A 26,212-nucleotide genomic window follows, 5' to 3' on the forward strand; every position below is an offset into this window, starting at 1 on the left:
CTGGGGCCGTCCATAAATGACGTCACGCACCTGGGGGGGGGGGGAGGTCAGACATTTGTGACGATGTGTGACGAGGGGGGGGGGGTTTGAGAAATGTGACGTCACCTCAAAATGCGCAACTTTAATTAAATATAGACAACACGTTCTACATAATTAAATAGGCTTTTTAACAAATCTTTTCTCCTACAACATCAGAGTGCAGCGCCACATTAAATACGCACTACAATGACGATAGTTTAAAGCGATATGAAACATGTTTTATATTTTTGGGGAGGGGCGGGGCACAGCTTTGTGACGTCATATTTGAGGGGGGGGGTCTGACTTTTTGTGACGCCGTGTGACGATGGAGGGGGGGTCAAAAATCGTCCAAAATCGCGTGACGTCATTTATGGACGCCTCCACAGCGTGAAATAGCGCAACAAACCGAACCCGCGTACAGCGAGGGAAGCCCTGGCTGGTTTATCATTCATTAATCTCCAGTTCAGTCACAAACGAATCTCTTAGAGCCGAAGGCGCGATCCAGTATCACGTTGGCATGCCGTGTCAACCCGTACGGGGTTACCCCGTATTCGTGTACAGGGAGATTGAGTTTTCAGGTCCATACGGCTTACTACAGCCGTTTCAAAACGGGCAAACCAATGTTTTGTTTGATGGGACTTTGTAGGATGAACGTTGAGATTTGTAAAGGGCACGGGGTGACCAATAAGATCTGAATTGGTCTGTAATAAGAGAGGCAATGGTTAGGGGTTGACAGGTGTGCGTTGGCACTGCGTGCCACGTCGCGTTGTCATACAGCTGACACTCCGATGAGCAATGATTCGGCGACGCACGGTGACAATGGGGCCGTCCATAAATGACGTCACGCGATTTCTGACTATTTTTGACCCCCCCCCCCCCCCCATCGTCACGCGGCGTCACAAAAAGTCAGACCCCCCATCAAATGTGACGTCACAAAGTTCTGCCCACCCCCTAAAAAAATAAAACATCCTTCAAATCGCTTTAAACTATTGTCATTGTAGTGCGTATTTAACGTGGCGCTGCACTCTGATGTTGTAGGAGAAAACATTTATTAAAAAGTCTATTTAATTAAGTAGAACGTGTTGTTTATATTTAATTAAAGTTGCGCATTTTGAGGGACGTCACATTTCTCAAACCCCCCCCCCCCTCGTCACACATCGTCACAAATGTCTGAACCCTCCCCCCCCAGGTGCGTGACGTCATTTATGAACGGCCCCAAAAAGTTCAACATTCGTGCGTATCCGCCGTGATGTGGGGCGAAGTTTAAATCTAATCTTATTATCCGCGATGCCTGCAGGATTAGCTTTTTTTATTCTTCGTCTTCCAAAGCAGATAATTAATGAGAATATTGATGGAATTTCCCCCAGTGCATGTTGGCTGGGGAAGGGCTGTTTAAGACCCGCGGTGAACCCGCTCATCTCCACGTATCGGCATGAAATGAAAAATCGCGGATTTTAGGAAGCGCGTTCGTTTCAAGTGGATGCTTGTTGTCAACACCGCCACATTGACAGCACTCGCAACCATCCCATACTCAATTGAAAACTCTTCTTAAGTAATTGCTTATTGTGTTTAGTTTCTTGTCCTTACCTCATACCTCCGATTAGCACGGTGGGCTACGTACGGTGCGAAAGAAGTTCAAGATACAAATATACGATGTGTTAACACTGGAACACGTTAGGGTGTGCTATGGGGTTGCCACCTTTTCGATTGTAGACCATTCCTGGGCAATGTCTCAGTGCGTGGTCTATTATCATAATTATACAGTAAATGACAATACAATAATTTTATCAAACATACTTACTTGAAACTGCGCCAAAATAAATCAAAACGAACAAAAGTAGATCGGAATTCAATGTTAAATGCTTGACATTTAATCTGCCGGATAGGCGATTCATGGTCAAGATGTTGTGTATGTTTGCATGGGCATGGCTAGAGTTGCCACCCGTCCGGGAATTAGCATCTGTGTTCAGGTGGCATTGATCTGTACCCTCGATATTGCACTCGTATTGAGAAATCTGTCCAGGATTGGTCTGCAGTCAGTAGAATAATTTTTCAACGCAGCGTATGTTTGCATGGTGAACTTCTTTCGCACCGTACGCAGCCAACCATGCTTTAATTGGAGGTGCGGGGGAATGACAAACTGAACGCAAAAAAAACAGGGACACAGCCTTGAAAACACAGAAGTGCATTGACACGTAGGGCGGTTGTTGAATGGGAAGAGGAATGAAAATGATTAAGAGAGGCGTATCAGGGCAGAGCAAAGTGCTTATAATGTTAATGCTCACCCCGAGCCCTCAATACTCTGATAGTGCGCTGTTTTTGAGTTGTACGCCTTTTGGCGTCTTCTGGTCCAACACCAATGGAGACTAAGCTCTAAAAAAAGCTGTTTCGGGTGTGGACCAATCAAATTCAAGGACAGTACATATTATTATCAGAGTTGTCTTTTTTGTTTGCATTTTGACTGCTTGTGTTGTGGTCATTGCAAACATGATGCCTTGAATAAAGGTGTCAGTTTTTGTGCCAGTTAAAAAGGGTAAAACCTATTCCTATATCTTGTTTCTGGCAAAGGAGGTCTCATAATGTTAATGCTCACCCCGAGCCCTCAATACTCTGATAGTGCGCTGTTTTTGAGTTGTACGCCTTTTGGCGTATTCTGGTCCAACACCAATGGAGACTAGGATCTAAGAAAAGCTGTTTCGGGTGTGGACCAATCAAATTCAAGGACAGTGCATATTATTATCAGAGTTGTCTTTTTTGTTTGCATTTTGACTGCTTGTGTTGTGGTCATTGCAAACATGATGCCTTGAATAAAGGTGTCAGTTTTTGTGCCAGTTAAAAGGGTAAAACCTATTCCTATATCTTGTTTCTGGCAAAGGAGGTCTCATAATGTTAATACTCACCCCGAGCCCTCAATACTCTGATCGTGCGCTGTTTTTGAGTTGGACGCAGTGGTTCTTAACCTGGGTTCGATCGAACCCCAGGGGTTCGGTGAGTCGATCTCAGGGGTTCGGCAGAGCCCCCGCCACGGAGGTCCGGACACACTTGAATTATTGTGTAAATTTGTGATGACACACACGGCCCGCTTGGCCATCACTGGCTGCAGATGATCATGCTACACTGCTTGGCCAATCAGCGCTGCGGGGAATTTAGTGCGTACTCAGTACTCAACGTGTGACTGTTGTTGTCGTACGTCGTGTGATTTCTTTAATATTTTATCCATACTAACTATGTCGGGCAAAAGAAGAAAGTGGTCGGACGAATATGTACAACATGGATTCTCATGTATCACGGAACGTGATGGGAGTGAGCGTCCTATCTGCATGATTTGCAACGCCAAGTTGAGCAACTCTAGTCTTGCACCGGCAAAACTAAAGGAACACTTCTTGAAGCTGCATGGAGACGGGGAATACAAGAACACAACACTTGCTGAATTCAGGGTGAAGAGAGCCAGATTCGATGAAAGGGCCACTCTGCCTGCTCTTGGATTTGTACCTGTTAACAAACCGATCCTGACAGCATCGTACGAAGTTGCTTACCTGATCGCAAAGCAGGGCAAGCCACACACCATTGGTGAAACACTTGTGAAACCAGCTGCATTAAAGATGGCGAATCTGATACTCGGAACAGCGGCCGAAGGTAAATTATCCCAAATTCCTCTTTCAAATGACACCGTCAGTGACAGAATAGAAGACATGAGTAAAGACATCTTGGCTCAAGTAGTCGCGGATCTGATTTCAAGCCCGGCAAAATTCAGCCTTCAACTCGACGAAACCACAGACGTTTCTGATCTAAGCCAGCTTGCTGTTTTTGTACGCTATGTGAAAGACGACATAATAAAAGAAGAGTTTTTATTTTGTAAGCCTCTTACAACAACAACGAAGGCAGCCGATGTGAAGAAGCTTGTGGATGACTTCTTCAGAGACAACAATCTTTCATGGGATATGGTTTCTGCAGTTTGTACGGACGGAGCTCCAGTCATGCTGGGAAGAAAGTCTGGTTTTGGTGCGCTAGTAAAGGCCGATGCACCACACATCATTGTGACGCATTGTATTCTGCACAGGCATGCGTTGGCAACAAAAACCTTACCTCCAAAAATGGCAGAAGTATTAAAAACTGTGGTGGAATGTGTGAACTATGTGCGAAAAAGTGCTCTGAGGCACCGCATCTTCAGTGAGCTGTGTAAAGAAATGGGCTCTGAATTTGAGGTACTTCTGCTCCATTCTAATATTCGGTGGTTATCCCGGGGACAGGTGCTGAATCGTGTTTTTGCCATGCGTGTGGAATTAGCCGTTTTTGCAAGAGCACCAACACTGCCATGCAGATTGCTTCAAAAATCCTGAGTTCATTCTCATTTTAGCGTACATGGCTGATATATTCGCAGCTCTCAATCATCTCAATCAGCAGATACAGGGTGGTGGAGTCAATATCATGGAAGCGGAAGAACACCTGAAGGCTTTTCAAAAAAAGCTACCGTTATGGAAACGACGAACAGAGAACAATAACTTCGCAAACTTCCCGCTTCTGGACGACTGTGCAAGTAAGATCGAAGATGTGTCTGGAATCGGAGATATTTCTGTATCCACGGAACTGAAGCAAACAATTGCCACACACTTAGATGAGCTTGCAAAGTCTCTCGACGGATATTTCCCTACAAGAGAGTCATATCCAGCATGGGTGAGACAGCCGTTCACGTTTGCTGTTGAAACAGCAGATGTCAATGATGAATTCCTCGACGAAATAATTGAAATTCAGCAGAGCCAGGTTCAACAGCAACTCTTCAGAACAACAACGCTCTCAACGTTTTGGTGTCGACAAATGAACAAGTATCCAGTTATTGCTAAGAAAGCCCTGGATTTTTTTTATACCATTTGTTACAACATATCTTTGTGAGCAATCCTTTTCGAGGATGCTGGACATAAAAACGAAGAAAAGGAACAGACTTTGCTGTGAAAATGACATGAGAGTGGCACTTGCCAAGGTGAAGCCACGCATATCTGAACTGATCTCTCAAAGGCAACAGCAGAAGTCACATTGATTTCCAGGTATGTAATTTGTTGTGAGTTTATGCATTGTGTTGGTTTTATTCTTTGAACAAGGTAATGTTCATGCACGGCTCATTTTGTGTACCAGTAAAAAACATATATATGTCTTGAATTTGAAAAAAAATCACATTTTATTTTTCACTAAAGAGGGGTTCGGTGAATGCGCATATGAAACTGGTGGGGTTCGGTACCTCCAACAAGGTTAAGAACCACTGCACTAGAGTGAGAAAACGACTCTCTTGCGACGTCTGCAGGAAAACATTCCAACTGGCATGGTGCCTAGAGTCCCACATGAGAATGCACAAGACCGGTGGTCAAAGCTGCAACATCTGCGATAAAAGCTTTGATCGGCCCTACAAACTCAGAAGGCATATGGAGTAACCCACGGAAAGAACTCAAGGGGCGCACGTGGCACGGTGAATGACGGCAATTTTGCCAATGCGGTGTTGAAGGTGTGTCAGACATACTCGGCCGCGAGTCATGGTGCTGGAAGAATTGCCTTTGCCATGGATGGCACCAGCAGCTCCAGCAGCAGCTTGTCGAGTCCTGGTGGTGAGGAGGCAGAGTTGCAGACAATGCCACCTTCTGCAAAGGGCGCACCTGCGTGCAACGAAGTTATTGCTATCACAGCGACCGCGCATGGAACGAAGGCGCCTGCTGGGAAACGCCACGCCTGACCAGCGCCCGTCTCGACTCCACCTCACTCCCATAGTCACTAGAGTGAGAAAACAAATGTCTTGCCAAGTCTGTGGGAAAGCATTCCAACTGCCATCATGCCTAGAGTCCCACATGAGAACGGACAAAGAGACCCCTGACCAATGGCATCTGCGGTCGAAACTTTGATCAGCCAGGCAAATTCAGAAGGCATATGGAAACCTACGAAAAGGACTATTGGATATTTCTTTGCTGTTCTATTACTGAAGTTATCAACAGAAGTTGTGTACCAGATTAATTGCACTTGTGGCAAATGCTATGTTGGGCAAACAGGATGAATGATCAGCACGAGACTAAAAGAACACCACAGAAATATGAAATGCTCACAAATACAACTGTCAGCAGTAGCAGAACACGCGTGCCCACAAGGACACTCAATTGATTTTGATAGTGTTGAAGTTCTGTGCAAAACTTGTTACTACTAGCCAAGACTAATTACATAATCTATCGAAATTTAAATAAATAAAAATAATTGTAATCGTTTGGATAGCTACCGACTTAGTGCTGCATGGAAGAGAATAATCAAATTACCGTTTGTACGGCTATTTTAGTACACACAATGGACACTAAGTACAAGATCAATGGGCTAGCATAATGTGCATGTATAATGTACGTTGATTCATTAATCCCCCCCCCCACTTTGCGCTCAAAGAGCGCACAAGTGTTGTCATCACATCTACGCCTCTATACAAGGAATTAAACAGGTGGACTTCTCCCAAATCTTGCTGTTGCCTGATGAAGCTAGTTGTAATTACTGAAACGTCGTACTCCGATGGTAAATGTTGTGGCTTGGCTCTCCAACACACCACACACCGGTGTGCTGTACTAGTGATGAATTGGCATGTTCTGTTTACGTGACAACCCTTACTAGTTGGCTGTCGGGTGGTGGCGGGTTTAACGACACATTTATATAGTAATAGGTTTTTACCCTTTTATCTGGCACCAAAACTGACACCTGTATGTAGACATGATCCCTTGTATAAATGTGTCAGTTTAGGTGCCAGATAAAAGGGTAAAAACATATTACTATATCTTGCTACTGGCAAAGGAGGTCTCATAATGAAAATTCATACCCCGAGCTCTCAATACTCTGATAGTGTGCTGTTTTTGAGTTGTATGCCTTTTGGCGTCATCTGGTCCAACACCAGTGGAGACTAGGCTCTAAGAAAAGCTGTCTCGGGTGTGGACCAATCAACTTCAAGGACAGTGTATATCATTATCAGAGTTGTCTCTTTTTGTTTGCATTTTGACTGCTTGTGTTGTGGTTATTGCAAACATGATCCCTTGTATAACGGTGTCAGTTTTGGTGCCAGATAAAAGGGTAAAAACCTATTACTATATCTTGCGACTGGCAAAGGAGGTCTCATAATGACACATTTATATATTTACGCGATCCAACCCATAAAACCTGTATTATGGATATTTGTCGCAAAAGCCTACGTGTTAAACTGCCATGTATTTTTACGTCTATTGCTGTATTTTCTTACGTGCAATATATTTAATAAACCATCTTAATTTATTCATATTTTTGTTCGTAGTTATATCATTGTTGCGCGTGCGGTGTGCTCAGTGGATATTGTTCAGTGGATCAAACCGAGACAAATATTTTTGCAGCAGCTGTGGCTGCACATTGCAACAGCGCATTCCGAATGGTGTAGAACGCATCGCCCATAATCTGTATCTGTGTGCAAACACCAGGTATGGTTGGTAAGAAACACGTTTGGTTTTAAATGAATAGAACTCGAGCTTCAGCCATATTGTTCATTATAGATCCCACTTTGTAAGAATTAATCACGCAAACCTTGCGCCTGATTCATTTGAGTCGCTGTGCTCATGAGCAACAGGGCATTTGTGGCAAGGTGTTAATGTACCACAGATTAGCACGGTTGGCTACGTACACTGCGAAAGAAGTTCAACACATTATTTGGGTCTTTCCGTAAAGTCACGTAGATAGAACAATAAAATAATAAAAATAAAGTAAATAAAAAAGTAAAATATATCACGACGTTTCGATCGCAACACAAGCAATCGTCATCAGGAGAAAAATGATAACGATTGCTTGTGTTGTGATCAAAACGTCGTGATATTTTTATTATTATTTTGTATTCACTTTATTTTTATTATTTTATTGTTCTATCTACGTGACTTTACCGAAAGACCCAAAAAATATGAATTCCTGCAGTCACGAAAGCTTTAAGTCAAGATTCAAGCACAACACACTTTCATACATTGTGGAAAGCGAGTATCCTTGCACGTACAATGCACTGGACCGCATGTTCGTGTTAAGTGAGTCGGGGGCTTTGTCACTGCCTACCCCATGATATAAATAATCTCAGGGAATTCAATTGCAAGTGTGCAATCTCCCTTCCGGTGGACATCGAGGATGAGTCATACCCTGGCTTTCCAGGAGGCAGTGGATCACAACTGTGGAATCCTTTCCATCTGCACGGGATAGAACGTTGCCCCCTTGCTCACATTTGTTCGTTTTCTGCGAGTGTACTGGTTTCCCCCCACATGTAAACACTCAGTAAGTAGCTGCAAATATCGGAATGTTAAGAGAACCGCAGAGCTTGGGCGATTGTTGGGAGTGCCGGCTCACCGCCTGGCTGCTGTCTCCCCGCTCGTCTGTGGGAGACATATAGAGGTACTGAATTAGATTTATATTCTCTACATAACATGATTCCTATCTACACAAAGCACTCACAGCGTAGAGTACAGCAAGTGATATTCCACGAAATAAAAAATAAACGTACATGCCCACAACAGAAGCCAATGGGTACAGCTGTGCATACACGTACACAACATATACACGATTCCTACTGGTGGTTGGAACGATTCACCACTGCCGGAGAGTCAAGGAATTGTAATGATTCAGGATCATTAATGCAAACTGTCCCCGTTCTTAAACCTGTGTACGATTTAAAAGGTCATAGAACGCCATTGTCGGAAGCAATTACTTCCCCATGTCACTGCGATGGGCAGATTCATGCCGTTGCAGTCGGCTTACACATTGTCAGTAGACCCCCCATACGCAAGCGTACACATTTGGTTAACCCCTCCTCCCCCCTCCATGCATACATACTAAATGGATGCCCCCTAACAGCTACACCACCACTCCCCACACGAGACAAGCATGTGACTCTCGGTGTAAATGGAGACGGAGTGCGAATACACGTGCCGATGCCCCAAGTACAGTTGCCACCATTTCCACGACAGAGCAAACCCAGGCACATTTCTCAGCGAGCCCAGGTCTATTGTTAAAACTGTGCAGTTCACGGTGATAAAATCAACCATAGCCATACCCGGGGTACCAGATCTCGACACAAATCAATTCCTGCTGCCACCCGAACACTGTCCGGGGGTCAAACGCGGACAGGTGGCAGCCCCAGTCGCGAGGCCACATCTGCACCGACTCACGGTAAATGTGTGCAGGGCCAGCAGGAAGAGCCCCGGGATCTCGGAGCGCAGCCACTGGTTCCACGCGCTGTCTCGGTCCACGTCCTCGCGTGACGACGACGATACTTCAAAATCACCTGACCGGAAGGAGGGGGGAGGGAGAGTAAGAAGGTACGAAGGGGAACCTTCTAACTCTTTCACAGGGACGCGTTCTTCGCATGCGTCACCCTGCAGCCAACCTCTCTGCTCTCGTGTGTGAACGTGGGTCAGTTTGGTTTAATCGTTCAGAATGAATGGGGCATGACCCTGGCCCTTGTGCAACGTATTATTTTCCATGAGATAATACCAAACACATCATTCATGTGTGAGTGTGTCTGTGGCCTGCAAGCAAAACCTACATTCTCTCGAGTCATATATCGGGAGCAGTCACAGGTGGGAAAGCATTGCCGAATTCCTTGAAAGGCTCAACTCTCTCCAACTTATGTTGAAAGAATTTACAGTGAGGGAAAAAGTATTTGATCCCCTGCTGATTTTGTACGTTTGCCCACTGACAAAGAAATGATCAGTCTATAATTTTAATGGTAGGTATATTTGAACAGTAAGAGAGACAGAATAACAACAAAATCCAGAAAAATGCATGTAAAAAATGTTCTAAATTGATTTGCATTTTAATTAGGGGAATAAGCACTTGACCCCTCTGCAAAACATGACTTAGTACTTGGTGAAAAAACCCTTGTTGTCAATCACAGAGGTCAAACGTTTTTTTGTAGTTGGCTACCAGGTTTGCACACATCTCAGGAGGGATTTTGTCCCACTCTTCTTTGCAGATCTTCTCCAAGTCATTAAGGTGTGGAGGCTGACGTTTGGCAACTCGAACCTTCAGCTCCCTCCACAGATTTTCTATGGGATTAAAGTCTGGAAAGTGGCTAGGCCACTCTAGGACCTTAATGTGCTTCTTCTTGAGCCACTCCTTTGTTGCCTTGGCCGTGTGTTTTGGGTCATTGTCATGCTGGAATACCCATCCACGACCCATTTTCAATGCCCTGGCTGAGGGAAGGAGGTTATCACCCAAGATTTGACGGTACATGGCCCCGTCCATCGTCCCTTTGATGCGGTGAAGTTGTCCTGTCCCCTTAGCAGAAAAACACCCCCAAAGCATAATGTTTCCAACTCCATGTTTGACGGTGGGGATGGTGTTCTTGGGGTCATAGGCAGCATTCCTCCTCCTCCAAACACGGCGAGTTGAGTTTATGCCAAAGAGCTCCATTTTGGTCTCATCTGACCACAACACTTTCACCCAGTTGTCCTCTGATTCATTCAGATGTTCATTGGCAAACTTCAGACGGGCATGTATATGTGCTTTCTTGAGCAGGGGGACCTTGCGGGTGCTGCAGGATTTCAGTCCTTCAAGGTGTAGTGTGTCACCAATTGTTTTCTTGGTATGGTGCCAGCTGCCTTGAGATCATTGACAAGATCCTCCCGTATAGTTCTGGGCTGATTCCTCACCGTTCTCATGATCATTGCAACTCCACGAGGTGAGATCTTGCATGGAGCCCCAGGCAGAGGGAGATTGACAGTTATTTTGTGTTTCTTCCATTTGCGAATAATCGCACCAACTGTTGTCACCTTCTCCGCAAGCTGCTTGGCAATGGTCTTGTAGCCCATTCCAGCCTTGTGTAGGTCTACAATCTTGTCCCTGACATCCTTGGAGAGCTCTTTGGTCTTGGCCATGGTGGAGAGTTTGGAATCTGATTGATTGATTGCTTCTGTGGACAGGTGTCTTTTATACAGGTAACAAGCTGAGATTAGGAGCACTCCCTTTAAGAGTGTGCTCCTAATCTCAGCTCGTTAGCTGTATAAAAGACACATGGGAGCCAGAAATCTTTCTGATTGAGAGGGGGTCAAATACTTATTTCCCTCATTAAAATGCAAATCAATTTTTTACATTTTTGACATGCGTTTTTCTGGATTTTTTTGTTGTTATTCTGCCTCTCACTGTTCAAATAAACCTGCCATTAAAAATATAGACTAGTAATTTCTTTGTCAGTGGGCAAATGTACAAAATCAGCAGGGGATCAAATACTTTTTTCCCTCACTGTATGCATTAGTTCTGCCCGTACCTCTTTGTGCCTGTGTAGTGGGCAGGCAAGTGTGGTGGAGCAGCAGGTCCAGCACACGGGGTGTCCAGCAGAGGAGAGGAACTCCCCGTGGCCGTGGCCGGGGAAGCAGAGGTCGGCGGCGCTGGGAGCGGCGTCAGTTGCGCGGCGTCTGTGGGAGAAGGCACAGGCCTCTTCTGAAGATTATCATCCGCAGACACATCATACGGCTTGCCGGACACGTCACACACTCGGCCCTGTGATTGTGGAGGTGAGACAGGTTCGCGCGTGGCAACGAATGGCTTGTCGCTGGACAAACATCGACGGCAACATCGGGAGAACGCGGCACGAACTCGTGCAGAGTTTCTGGCACCATATGAATTTACACTCCTTGTAGGTATGTACGTTGAACCTCGTTCGCGCCATACGTCAGCCAGCCGTGCTAATCGGAGGTGCAGATGGATGCAATTGAAGGACGTGGAGCAGAGGTGTCAAAATGAAAAAAATAATTGATACAGAAATTACACAAGTCCAGGGGACGTCACCAAGGCCGTGTTATCCCAGACTCTGACAGAGCACAAAGGAAGATTGGCAATGACAAAAAATGGCTTCATAACTTTCATTGTCAGATGGCACACTTGCATCTTCAGTCTTCAGTTGGCGTCAGTAATTTAAGAATGCACGCATGATGCGTGACACCAACTAAAATGACATCGATGCTGACTAATCACATCCTCTCCAAGATGTGGAACTCAAGAGACGAGGATAGCCTCTTCCAAACAGGACTACCCTTGACAATTGAGTTGTCGCCTGGGTAAAAATAAAATGAACTAGGAGATTTCAACTTGAAAATCCAAACCATCGCACCAACAGTAATGGATGGAATCCTATATGAGGCGCACACTGCAGTAGCTTCAGGTGGACTCTGGTACCTGCTTTAACGTCTGTGTGAGAAGCATCTTCTCCCACTGAAATTCAAACAAAGTGGACAGTTAGACAAGACATGTTTTAAAACATCTGCAGTAAAATTCAAGCATGTATACCATTAAAGTAAACTATTTTTTATTTACCAGGTTAGGCCCATTGAGAGCTATTAAGCTCTTTTTCAGAAGCGACCTGGCCACAAATTATAGCTTAACGAAGTAGCTTATCACGTGGAAATTTATAGCAGCCAAATACTCTAAACGCATTACTTACAAATAGCTCACAAAGCGGTTATCCTCCCACTACCCTTGGGTTACCTCCTGTCCCGGTCCAGCCGAGACAGTCTGTGAATTGGCATCTGTATTTGGGTGGCATGAATTAATTTGTACCGAGATCTGGTACCGGTACTGTGCTGAACTTTACTACTGCATGGTTGTTGACAGACCTAGACCGACTGAAACATAGGTCTGGGTTTGATCTCCATAGTGGAAAAGGTGGTAACCCGAAAACTAACACAAACCCTTCCACATTCAACGATAAACACTTTCAAACCGAGTTCGCTCGGAAATGACCCCACTAAACCGCACGTATGTAAACGTTTGACTTCAGTGGTTCCTCCGCCGCGTGCGAACGATGAAGTGCACGGCCTCTCGTGATGATGACCTCACACCCACATGGCTGCATGAAAGGCGGTGCTGACGAGCATGAGGCAGGTGGAAGAGGCAAAACGAGGAGGCAAGATTAGAGTGCTGTAGTTGGTGGGGTATAGTGGGGCCTATTTCCGAATGATTGATTTATGTAGAAATGAAATTGGTCAAGAGTCCGTTACTTTGTAAACATTAGCATGTATCTACTTTAAAACCAAGTCTGCAGGGGTGGGGAAGATGAGGTCTGTTCATTCTGGTGGGCAAAGAGAATTTAGACACTCCAAGTTAAGTCTGGTGGCATACGAATGAAATGCACCTTACAAATGTAAATAATAATGATTATTAATCCATCTTCTTCTTCACTCCCACGGTGTTTCCAACCAGGGTTAGGCCATGTAATGATCTGACGTGCTGTACACTTGTACAGTGTTACTGAATTATTGTATCATTATGAATTCAGTGCCCCTTCTGCGACCTTTCCCTAGATCCCCCTCTGGTGTATAACCTGGCCTGCTGACGTCAGGGCTGTAAGCCGCAGATCCCTTTCCCTGCCAGCAGCCAGCGCAATACTGTTACATTACCATTCTATGCCACTACACAGGGACTCCTCTACTTACGAACATTCGACTTACGAACATACAGAGATATGATCAAACCTGTCCGTATGTCCAGTTTCCTGTTTGGACCGAGAGTCGCAAGTTCATGGTGGCATCTACATCTGCAGAACGTGAAGAACCAGAGGCAACTTTTAAAGCCATTCCCCGTGTTTAGTGTACAAGCCGTAAAACGTGTTTGAAATCGACGGGAGAAAAGTTGGACTCACGAACAAATCGACTTACGAACAGACCTCTGGAACCGAACTCGTTTGTACGTACAAGAGTCTGTATATGGTGGTCACTCTGAACAACACAGACCCAGCCTCCTTTTTACTTTTTTTGGTCCATTAGGACATTACCAGACACATATTTCTGTGCTAACGACCACACAATACACATTAGACGAGTCATAACAGGTCACGTTTAATAGTCTAAACTTGTCTGGAGTAAGTCGCATACGGAAGACATTTCTGCACATTTGCAGAATTACATGTCTATGATAAAGGAACCATGTGTATTGCATTACACAGGGGTGCTTGATCATGTGTGGATGCAGATTCCCGCAGCAATACAGGGAATAGGTTGTTCGCAGCGCCACTGATTAATCAGAATCAGAATCTTTTTTATATCCTGGAGGAATACGATGAGCTATGAAGATCTTTTTCACATATGTCCAGTAGGGGCGGGTCAGCGAGCTATTTCCAAAACCGATGAGAGGCAAGATGGAGAAAATGTAAGCAAATTGCTAAAAATACAAAGTACATACATTCCTGCCAATTTGTCAACAAATGCATGCTTGGGCAAGGTAGCAACACAACAACCACAGCTCCCGCCCACAACAAGACTCCACAAAATTCTTCAATTGCATTGCATTAAAATTGAACGTTTAATGAGCGATATTTGAAATAGCATTACCAAATGACAATATTCCCTTCGAATACCTGACTAATGAATGAGGCTAAGACGCTTGCAGTAATGTTCAAATATGCATCACAAGCCATTCAGAAGTGGTAGGCCTCACGTGACCACAGGGCACCACAGTGGCAATATGTTAACTACCTCGCCTGGTACGCAGGAGGCCGTGGATTCAATCCGGCCCCTGTCGCCTGCTGTATATTTTGAGGTTGCATGTCTCTCTCACTACATTTAGAATAAACATCACGCGTTTAGAGTATTTGGCCTCTATAAATTTCCACGGGATAAGCCACTTCGTTGAAGATAACATTTGTGATAGCCAGGTTGCTTCTGAAAAATAGCTCCATAGCTCAGTGGGGCCTCAAACTGGTAAAATAAAAAAAATATAGTTTATATTCTTGGTTCTCTCGGTAAAGTCACGTAGAAGGGAAACAATAAAATAATAAAAATATAAAACAATAAAATTCTCACGTTTCGACTGCAACATCACCTGATGATCATCATCACCTGATGATTGCTTGTGTTGCAGTCGAAACGTCGGGAGAATTTAATTGTCTTATATTTTTATTATTTTATTGTTTCCCTTCTACGTGACTTTACCGAAAGAACCAAGGATATGAATCCCTGCAGTCACGAAAGCTTTAAATCAAAATATAGTTTAGTTTAAAAGTTATAGTTTGAGAATGGCGGTCCGATGGGTGGGAGTGAAGGGGTATTGTGAGGAGGCGTCATCGGGAGTGGAAGCTGCTGGTGGGAGCATGGGAGGTGTGGGGAGTGTGAGGTGCATCGGCATTGTGGAGAGGGAAGGGGTGAGAGTGTTGTAAGCGATGGGGCTGGGGGAGGAGTGGTGGATATGACGATGTGGAAGCTGTGTCGGTGATGAGGTGTGTGCTTGAAGTGAGGATTACATGGGGAGCGGTGCCGAAGTGGTTAGCGCACCGAGCGACGGGATCCGGCGACCCGAGTTCTATTCCCACTCACGGCCAACATCGGTGACGAGTATCTGAACCAATCTCGGTCCCATCCCAGGTCTATTCTGCCTTAAAATGAGTATTCAGGTTTTGTGAATGGGAGGAGACAAAGGCGGCCAGGCGTGGTGCTGGCCACCCATCCCATCTCAGCGAGTCGACCCCATGGCACCTGGGTAATGGAGGTGGTGATGAAGATGATGACGACGGTGATGATGATGTTGATGACGATGGTGATGACGAGTCACGCACTCAGACTCACAGAGCCACACTCAGAGACTCACAGCCACACTCAAGAGACTCACAGTCACTCACTCAGACTCACAGAGCCACACTCAAGAGACTCACAGCCACACTCAAGAGACTCACAGTCACTCACTCAGACTCACAGAGCCACACTCAAGAGACTCACAGAGTCACTCACACAAAATCACAGAGCCACACTCAAGAGACTCACAGCCACACTCAAGAGACTCACAGTCACTCACTCAGACTCACAGAGCCACACTCAAGAGACTCACTGAGTCATTCAGAGAATCACAGTCACTCACACAGACTTACACTCACTCAAGGAGACCCACAGACTCACTCACAGACTCACTCACACAGACTCACAGAGTAACTCATACACAGACTCACACTCACAGACTAATTCTGACACACACAGACTCGCAGAGTAACACGCACTCAGAGACTCAGAGTCACACTCAGTCACTCACTCAGGGACTCACAGCCACTCACTCAGAGACTCGCACGCACTCACAGAGCCACACTCAGAGATCCAGTCACTCACTCAGAGACTCACAAAGTCACTCACTCAGAGAATCAGAGCCACACTCAGAGACTCGCAAAGTCACTCACTCAGAGACTCAGAGTCACTCACTCAGAGACGCAGAGCCACAGACTCACAGAGCCACACTCACAGACTCAGAGCCACACTCAGGGACTCACAGTCACTCACTCAGAGACGCACACTCAGACTCAGAACCACAGACTCACAGAGCCACACTCAGAGACGCACACTCACACTCAGAGACTCACAAAGTCACTCACTCATACACTCACAGACTTACACAGTAACTCACAGTCACTGCCACTGAACTCAGTCTCACCGGGTAACACACTCACAGACTCGGAGTAACTCACATGAACTCACAAAGTAACTCACTCACACAGACTCGGAGTAACTCACATGAACTCACAAAGTAACTCACTCACACAGACTCACAGAGCCACAGAGACACACGGAGTCACTCACTCAGAGACTCACAGAGTCACTCACTCACTCAGACACTCGGAGACTCACTCAGACTCACACAGACTCAGAGTAACTCACACACTCACAGACTTACACAGTAACTCACAGTCACTCCCACTCAACTCAGTCTCACCGGGTAACACACTCACAGACTCGGAGTAACTCACATGAACTCACAAAGTAACTCACTCACACAGACTCGGAGTAACTCACATGAACTCACAAAGTAACTCACTCACACAGACTCACAGAGCCACAGAGACACACGGAGTCACTCACTCAGAGACTCACAGAGTCACTCACTCACTCAGACACTCGGAGACTCACTCAGACTCACACAGACTCAGAGTAACTCACACACTCACAGACTTACACAGTAACTCACAGTCACTCCCACTCAACTCAGTCTCACCGGGTAACACACTCACAGACTCGGAGTAACTCACATTAACTCACAAAGTAACTCACTCACACAGACTCACAGACTAACAAACAAAAACAAAGATCCCCAGTGAACCCTTAATAGACTGTAGGGGCAAGTGCTGTTAGCGAGCACCTACGAAGGCCGGAACGGCACACGAGGGGGTGGGTGGCCAGCACCACGCCCGGCCGCCTTTGTCTCCCCCATTGGCGATGTTTACACACCGAAACCAGGTACTTATTTGAGGCCGAGTCGACCTAGGGGAGGCCCAAGACCTGTTCAGATAATCGTCACCGGTGTTGGTGGCCGTGAGCGGGAATCGAACTCGGGTCGCCGGGTTCGTAGCGCAGCGTAGCGCTAACCGCTGCGCCACCGCTCCCCACACCCTCGCTCACAAACACAACGCAGGCAGCGTGGGCAGCCCTGGTCCATCCACTGCTGGATGAGGGCCTTGCCATGCCGTGCGAGTTATTTGACCAGAAGCGCAGTGCGTGTTGTTAACATTCCCCGTGTGGTGGATAGAATCGGAGGGCTTTCCCCAGCCCTCACCCACCAGGAATGGTGAAGTATAGTCAAATACTTCCTGTGACCAACACGGCGTTAGGAGACATTCATACAACCCACAGATGGACTAATAATTATTGTAAGTACTGTGGTGCACTTAAAATAATGTGTGGAGGAGGAAGAAGCTCCAGAAGTCGCACTTCAGCAGCCACCACTGCCCCTTCGCAGTATCAACAACCACGCAGACAAATGCACTGCCACATCCTACAACACGCGTTTGTTCCTTCAAAGTAGTGAATTAGCGTCCCAACACGCTGGTTCACGAAGATGGAGCGGTCATATAATGAGCTGGACAGCGACCACAACTTAAATCAGCGGTAATAATGCGGCAGACACGCAGGAAGCAATACTTAGGTAGGCCGCGATGAGACCACGGGGCTCGGATGGCGACCCTGCCTGGGAAGGTGCACACAAACTCCTCACAGAGTGAGCACCACAATGTTGTCCTTACAACACACAGTGGTCTCGCTTTTCTTTCATATCCACGAGCACAGCAACATCCAGCAACACATATCTCCTCACATTGTGCCCAGGACTGCTTTAAATAAAGATTTTAAATAAACTTTCCCGCCAAAAAATGTAATTGAGGCGTGTGTGGGTATCGATGTGGAACTTGTGATCACATTGCTAAGAGCCGAAACACAAGGCACCCACCACCACACACATCCTACTACTGCTGCCTTGTGAAGTCTATGATGATGATGATGAGCAGCAGCAGCGAGATAATGAGGAGGTTGAATGTGATGATGATAATGTGGAGTAGAGTCAGGGGGGTTATGCCCAAAGTTCTCTGTCCTCACCTCCCCACCACCGCCACGTCCCAACTCTGAACATCCACACATCATCATCATCATCATCGACCAGCAATGACCAACAGCAGCTCACAGCCCATTAAATACACCACCAGTAGGACAATTATATGGAGGAGGCCAAACAAACATCTACAACTAACAAAATAACCATTGCCACCGAGAACTGTTTCACATAACTCGTGCACTCAAAGTCCTCAGACAATTGCAGTTATCTAAAGGTTCTAATTGTGCCCGAGTGTGGCTGCGTCTTGCCTCGACAAAGGCATCGCCAATCCGCAAACTCTCGACGGCTCCGGCTGGCTCTCTGAGCACAAACTTTGACATTTGAACCTCACGAAATGTCTCTGCACAAGTTCCAGCGGTGTCTAGGTGGCAGTAAGTGAATGCACGCACGTGTGGAGGAGGAGGAGTGTTTCTATTATGAGGACAGTGCTGCTGCTGCTGCTGTTGTTACTCTACGATGTTAGTAGAGCTTAGCTAGAAAAGTCTTTGTCAGGAGGCCCCAAATATCCCCTCCACCAAACAAAACTGTCGGGAACAGAGACTTGAACCTCAGTAACGCTTCGACAAAAGTGCGTCAATGTTCTCATCGCTAGTGCACACGTGTCGTCATTACCTTATCAGTGCCCTACCTTATTACAGACCAATTCAGACATTATCGGTCACCCCTTAACAATCTCCACCGTTCATCCTACAAAGTCCCCATGACAAGGGAGAAACACCACACAGAGACATTGTGTTTTTTAACCCCTATTGAAACGTCCGTACGCCGTAAGGAGCCGCAAACTCAATGTCCCCGCCGCGCAAGAAGACGGCGTAGAAGACCGCGCGGGTCGGCAGGGGTCACGCTGCTGCTGCTGCTACTGTGGAGCTCCGCTGTGAGTCGACGCAGAAGGGCGGCGGTGGTGGTGGTGGTGAGAGCCCCGACTCCCGGAGTCGCAGTGACAGTCGCGTGGCACGGCAGTCGTGGTGGGGCTCTCTGGCTGCTGCTGCTGCTGCTGCTACGGGAGATGAGCGGCAACTCCGCGATGTCTGCTCCCTCCTCCTCCTCCCTTGTGGTGTCAATGGGGGGGGGGAGCGCTCCTTGAGATCCTCTCGGCAAGGCCTGGCCACCCCTGATGGCTCTCCTCCTCCTCCTCCTCCTCCTCTCGGCGGTGTCACCACCTCGTCCACCTCCTCTTCAGCCTCACGTTGGGATTTTGCTCCACGTAGCACACCACTGTCACTGAGAGTTTACCGTGACAACAACAACAACAATCCTTGTACAGAGACGCAATACGCCCGCCAATATTCCTCTCCCACGATGATATGAGGCCTGTTACTTTCGTCAATTACCCCCTCAAAATATCGGATGGGAATCACTTTGAGATAAAATCACCATCTTAACACGTTAACATAACTGCTCCTCAGCAACAATATTCACCCAAAATAAATATTTTTATTGATGTAATATTTTAAACGATAGTCAACTACTTCGTTTTTTTAATACGAGCAGACAGCACACATCTATACAGTAAACATACAGAACGATAATCTGTAGTGGTGTCCACTTTAACATTATTTTAAGCCAGCTTCCCCATTGCTGTGCATTCGTCAGACACTAAATTAATCTCCCTATGCCTGTCCTTAGCCCAAATAACTTATATCTCCTTGTAACTCGTGTGATAGATCACATTTAGCCACACACAGAGATCACAAATGAATATTAATGTATGCAGCTGCCCCCCCCCCCCACCCCCAATTTTAGTCCAAAATCTAAAATGTGTGCATATTTGTGACTTTGGTTTAAAGAGAAAAAAATATAAAATTATGTAATTATATCTGTGAAAAAGTTATTTGCAGCTCATCAAATTCCTCCAGTATAAATACAAATGCCGATTCTGACATTCATTGTAAGTATGTAATGTTGAACTTCTTTCGCACCGTATGTAACCGACCATGCTAATCGGAGGTGCAGAGGAAGGGCAACAAACTAAACACAAACAGCGTGTTGACGGTGTGTTTAATGGTTCCCTCAGCCAGTCGGATTCACACTCTTGGCTTAGGACCACTCATGGAGGGTGAATGAGCATTGCCTCCGCCCCTGCGTGTTGCGATGCTCAGAGCGAGGTGACAACTCTCATTCCGTGCGTTCTCCCCCCCCCACCCCACAGCATCAACAACAAGAGACAGCAGCTGGAGTTGGAGATCATGAAGATCCTGCAGAGCAAGGGGGACCCTGACAACAACAACATCGTCACCCTCCTGGACAACTTCACCTTCCGGGGACACAACTGCGTCGTCCTGGAGCTCATCAGGTGAGTGTCATGGCGTCCGGTGAACACCGATCCAAAGACAAAGATTAACCAGTATAGCCTGAGAAGATTGTTGAGGCAAGTGCTGTTAGCAAGTAGCACCTATGAAGACGGGCAAGGCACACGAGGGGGTGGGTGGGCAGCACCATGCCCGGCAGCCTTTGTCTCCCCAGTGGCGATGTTTACACACCGCACCAGGTACTCATTTGAGGCTGAGTCGATCTAGGGGAGGCTCAGGATTGGTTCAGATAATCGTCACCGGTCTTGGCCGTGAGCGGGAATTGTAGAGCAAAGCGCTAAACGCTGCACCACCGCTCCCCCAAACACCGATGCGTCCGTGTGTTCAGACACATGAATCATTTGGATGTAGAATAAATGTCCATAGGCTTTCAGAATGCCCTAGAATTATTGTATTTGTACGCGGCTCCATGGTCAGACATAACTGTTTATAATGCCTTCCTGCCTCATTGACTATGTTTTGAGTTGAGCGGCAACCCTGTATGGTTACTCCGTGCGGCTTCGCCTCAGTCAAGCACGTGTGCTCCTGTTCAAGGGGCCAATCAGGGAATGGATCACAAGCAGGAAGAAACTGTAACCGTTCACGTTTTGTGCCGTCACGCAGCGGAGACCTCCTCCAGAAGCTGGACGAGACCTATGGCTTATACATGACGGAATTGAAGCCGTACGTGGGCTCCATGCTGCGGGCCCTGGCAAAGCTGAAGGCGATGCACATCATTCACGCGGATCTGAAGCCGGTTAGTAAACTAAGCAGCCCGCTGCGTCTTTTGTCCGTCAGTATGGAGTTAGTGCCTCAGTTCGTGCAGTTGTAGAAAATGAGAGCACTCTTAAATTTTGATTTAAAGCTTTCGTGACTCCAGTAATTCATATTTTTAGTTCTTTCTTACCGAAAGAACTAAGAATGTGAGAACACTCTTGTAAACCTTAGTAACAGGATTTCGAGATATCTTATTCTACACCGCAACAACACTCATGCCACGACTTGCTATTTCATAAACACAGATAGCCAAAACTTGCATAGAAATACAACTTTTCACGTGGATCTCTGTTTGCTCTCAACAACCAACGCTCCGCGGAACATTTAATATTTTCTCATTTGCGTTAAACAACAACGACCACTGCCCTAAGCAACAATTCCGAAGGCCAAAGCTAAATGATGGGCATAGCAGTGGTGGGGTAGTTCGCAAACTGCACTCAGAGGTTAATGACCCGAATTCGATTTCTGGCCACGGCTAAAACCAGGGTTTAGGCGATATCTGAACCGGTCCTGGATCCCATTGCCTTCAACAGCCCCCTGAGCAGCATGGTGAGGTATGGCCATACAACCCCCTTGATTAACACGGCATGGGGTAGGGAGATCTTCAAGCATGATTACATTTACAAAGGGCATTAAGTGTTTAACAAAAATGAGTACATGAAATCTTTGAGTAAACCACCATGAACCAATTCAACAAGACGCAATCTCACCGACACACCACGAGTTTCACTGACAACCACTGTCTTTTTTGCAGGCAAACATCTTGGTCAAAGACCACATCAGTGGCAATATCAGGCTCACGGATTTTGGCCTGAGCATCAGCGAGACCTGCCCAAGTGAGTGATCTAGCTGCCCTGTGAATGTGTGTACGTGTGTAGCAGCATGTGTGTGTGCATGTCACAGTGTTTGTGGGGAGCGGTGGTGTTAACGGTTAGCACGCTGCGCTACAAGCCTGTTTAAGCTATATGGGGGGGTCTTTGTCTTCGTGCTGTGGTGGCGTGGTGGTTAGCACCGCTTAAACAAAGTGTGGTAGTGACACTGATACCCTTCAAACGTTACATTTCGTCAATCATTTGGCCAGGATTTCAACTCTCAACCTCCCAGGTTTGAGGAGGGTAGTTGTCAAACAGTAACCAGTAAACCGGTAACAATTTTCATAATCGATTGCTGGTATTGAAAGTCTGGAGCCAGTAGACAATCCCATTGGAATTTTCGTCGCGGATGGCTGATTTACATGTGATTTACATGTGATTTACGATTGCAAATGTACAGATCGCATGGCAGCCCTAATTTATGCAAACCAACACACCTGAAGATGACCGTTTGAGTTATGGTCGAAACGTCGTGAGAATTTTTTATTGTTTTATATATATTTTATTATTTTGTTGTTTCTCTTCAACGTGACTTTACCGAAAAAACTAAGAATATAGCCCTAAGTACCTTTGTCCTCATTCCTCACTTAACCTTTTCCCGTTCCGAGACGTCTACACGTTACAGGGTGGTGGTAGGTGTCCCCGGTTCATCACTGAATCTTGAAACGCGCAAAGCGGCTTGGTGTTAATGTTATTCAGAGAGGCGTCGCAGCGCCGTTGCTTTTAAAGAAGTTGTTACTCACCGCAGAGAACTCTCGCGACACGACAGCTGCACTGTATGATAGCTGGCACCAGTGTAATGAAAATAATTTACATTTCTAAGTGCTACCCAGCTGATACACGCATTTATGTGGGCGATCTTTGTAATTGTGCGCATTTTGAGTGCCATACGTGACTGCGTGTGCATACCCTCATCTATTCTGCACTTCACAAGTACAGGTGAATAATGTGCAAGTGCCACCTTGTTTGGTCACCTGTCTGTCTGTGTGCTGCTAGGAGCTTGGTGTCTTGGCTCGATGTGGTACATGGCCCCCGAAATGTACTTTGGGCTCCCGGTCACATGCAGCGCGGACATGTGGTCACTCGGATGTGTGGTGGCCGAGATGCTCCTCGGGAACCCGCTCTTCAAGACAAGCTCGGAAGACCACATCGGCTATCTCATCCAGGTATCTGACGCGTAGGAAAACACCATTGCATATATATCCAGTTGGTTATAAGGTCCTGCTGTTAAGCTACAAGGCTGTCAGTGGGTTAGCCCCACAATACTTACAGGAGCTGATCCACTCATGTACACCAATGAGGTCATTGAGATCTTCTGATCTCCTACTCAGTTTTCTGAGGTCAAGTCTCAATTCCTGGGGGCGATCGGGCTTTTTGCCAGTGCAGCTCCGAGACTATGGAACGCGTTGGCCTCTGATAACAAGACAGAATTTTTAAAGCTATTTAAATCTCGCCATGAAAACTCACCTTGGTAAAATGGCCTATTCCCCATAGTTTTGGTCGTCTCATTTCCTCGTTTTGGTCGTCTCATTTCCCTGCTTTCCATACACGGGGCGCATTGGGATCATCGGATTAAATGCGCCTTACAAATATTAATTATTATAATATATACATACTGATGAATTCTGTAATTTTTATTGTAACAAACCTCGAGCCGATACGGCACCACCAAACCGGGCGTCATATTTCCCATGGGACTGTTCCAACTGCGTCATATAAAGGAGGAGGGAGGGTTTAATTCGAATTTGAACCAACGATGGAGTCCACGATAAACAACAACAGCAGCAGCAGGGGGTTGGTTATGACTGATGGCGCACGACGATCCACCAGCGTACAGACCCGCTGTGCGATGGCTCATGCGACAAAGCTGGTTACGTGCAGGGCTGTCGTCATCCTCTGGGCCTTTCACTGGTCAAAAAATGTCGCTCAGCTGCCGGTACACGGGAGAGGAGTGGACGTGTTCACTGCGTGATCACGCACCATTTGCATGAGTAAAGAAGTAAAGAGAGATTTCGGGATCATCGGTAATACCAGAGAATCAGAGCGTCAGGCTGATGTCCTTCGGAATGATTACTATTGTTATGATTATTGTGGTTTGTTGTTAATCCCTGAGGCTTTCAGAGCCTGTGTTGGAGAGCAACGAAGCCGCACGTAGTAACCACATCGTCAATTAAAGACCAAATATGTATGCTTCGCCTGATGATAGAGATAAATATCTGCAAACAGTATGTACAAGAGCAGGCAAAGTTCATTGTTCATCGACGTTTCAATGAGACAAAGTACAGCGTATGTACGCTCTGTTCGCTCGAGCGACGGACCTCATCCAACGCATCCCTCTTGTGATCTTGGTTTCAGATGTTGGGGCTCCCACCCAAAGCCATGATTGACGCCTCGACCCACAACATTATCTCCTTTGGTGAGTGGACAGGGGGGGTGGTGAGGTGGTGGTGTTGGAGTTCGTAGCTGTTGCTGCTGCTGCTGTCACTGCCCGGAGAGTCGTGGCCGTGCAGCCGCGTGTCTCGTGCTCTGTGCTTGAATAGAAAGGCATGGAAACTGCTTCGCGTAATGTAAAAATGAACTGTGCTTTATTTGGGTTTAAAAGTCACAACGGTCTTGGCAACGTACTTGTCAGTACGTGTTGAATTAGTGCGACAGTAAGGAGTCTTATGAAAAAAATACTTGAAAAGGAACGGTTATGTTTAGGTAGCACAGTATATTTGGAAAACCCATAGGGATTTGCAATCCAACAGAGGACGTGTGTATTAATTACATGGAATTCTGGCCATCACATTTTTAATAAAGATGAGTGGCCGTTTTTCTATATTTCAGCATGACTGAGCACAATTTTAAAAAATTGTGTGGCAGATGCGACGGTATCCTAAATCAGCATAGAGCAGTTCTACCATAGTACAAAACATCCACAGAGAACAACCCTCCACACAAACTGTGGGTCCTTGATTGAGAAATATATTATGCTTAAAAGCATGCTTGTACAACAAATTACCATCCTCTCCAAGTGATGCAAATAATAATATAATACTCAAATAAACATCAAAGTGTCTCCTTGCTCAAACAAGTATCAGGAGGTTCTCGTCTCCTCCGGTGGCCCAGAGTTGAGAGTGGGACTTTCACTTTAACGCTTACGAGCCATCCTTTCCACACAACTACTGCAAACGTCTCACAAACGGTTACAAATTTTATCGACCCTGGAGGGATGACAGGCTGTAGTCGACCGCCAACATGGAATCATATTTGCAAACATCGCAATTGGAGGGTTAAGGACCGCCGCCGCATTGTACTGATCGCCACAACTAATTCAGTGTTTCTCTCTTTTTCTCTCTCCGATAAACAGACAAAAAGAATCGCCCCGTCGTCAACGGGAAACGGATCGTCCCGTGCTCCGTGTCTTTGAAGGCGGTTCTGGGAACCCGCAATCAAAAGTTCATCAATTTTCTCCGCGGGTGCCTTCAGTAAGAGACTTGTTACTATTGTCTACATTTCACCTCGTACAAATAATTAAATATAAATCACTTTGCGTCTTCCATCAACATTACTGGAAACGATCTTAGACCTCACGTGTCGTTTGGGCTAGGACTGCAAAGTTTTGTGTCACACCGGGGCATCGTTTCTTCATCTTGTCGCTTTTTAAAATAAATATCGTTTCTGACAAAAGTGTTGAGGATAGAATTGCGCATTTCACCCCAGACCACGATTCAATGAAGCGATTTTAGAATGCAACAGGCACCTGACTCCCTCCGTTTGCCTCCTTGGCAGGTGGGATCCCCAACGTCGCCTCACACCCACGGAGGCCCTCAACCACCCATTATTGTGGGGCGGCAGGGCCGTGCCACCGCAAGCGAACTTCCCGCCTTGCCCAGCCATGGACACGGAGCCGGTGGC

The 26,212-nt window shown here is 46.3% G+C and overlaps 1 protein-coding gene across 1 annotated transcript in view; it reads right to left on the minus strand.

The window, feature by feature from the left end:
• LOC142906373 (uncharacterized) overlaps positions 1-12,866 on the minus strand; it is a 74,754-nt gene extending 61,888 nt beyond the window's left edge. The window contains exon 1 of the mRNA XM_076054031.1: positions 12,861-12,866. Coding sequence (XP_075910146.1) covers positions 12,861-12,866 — 6 coding nt within the window. The remainder of the gene's footprint in view (positions 1-12,860) is intronic.
• Positions 12,867-26,212: the final 13,346 nt, after the last annotated feature.

Source organism: Petromyzon marinus, chromosome 64, assembly GCF_048934315.1.
Source record: "Petromyzon marinus isolate PM22_M1 ecotype Great Lakes invasive population chromosome 64, UKy_Petmar_22M1.pri1.0, whole genome shotgun sequence".
Classification (NCBI taxonomy): Eukaryota; Metazoa; Chordata; class Hyperoartia; order Petromyzontiformes; family Petromyzontidae; genus Petromyzon; species Petromyzon marinus.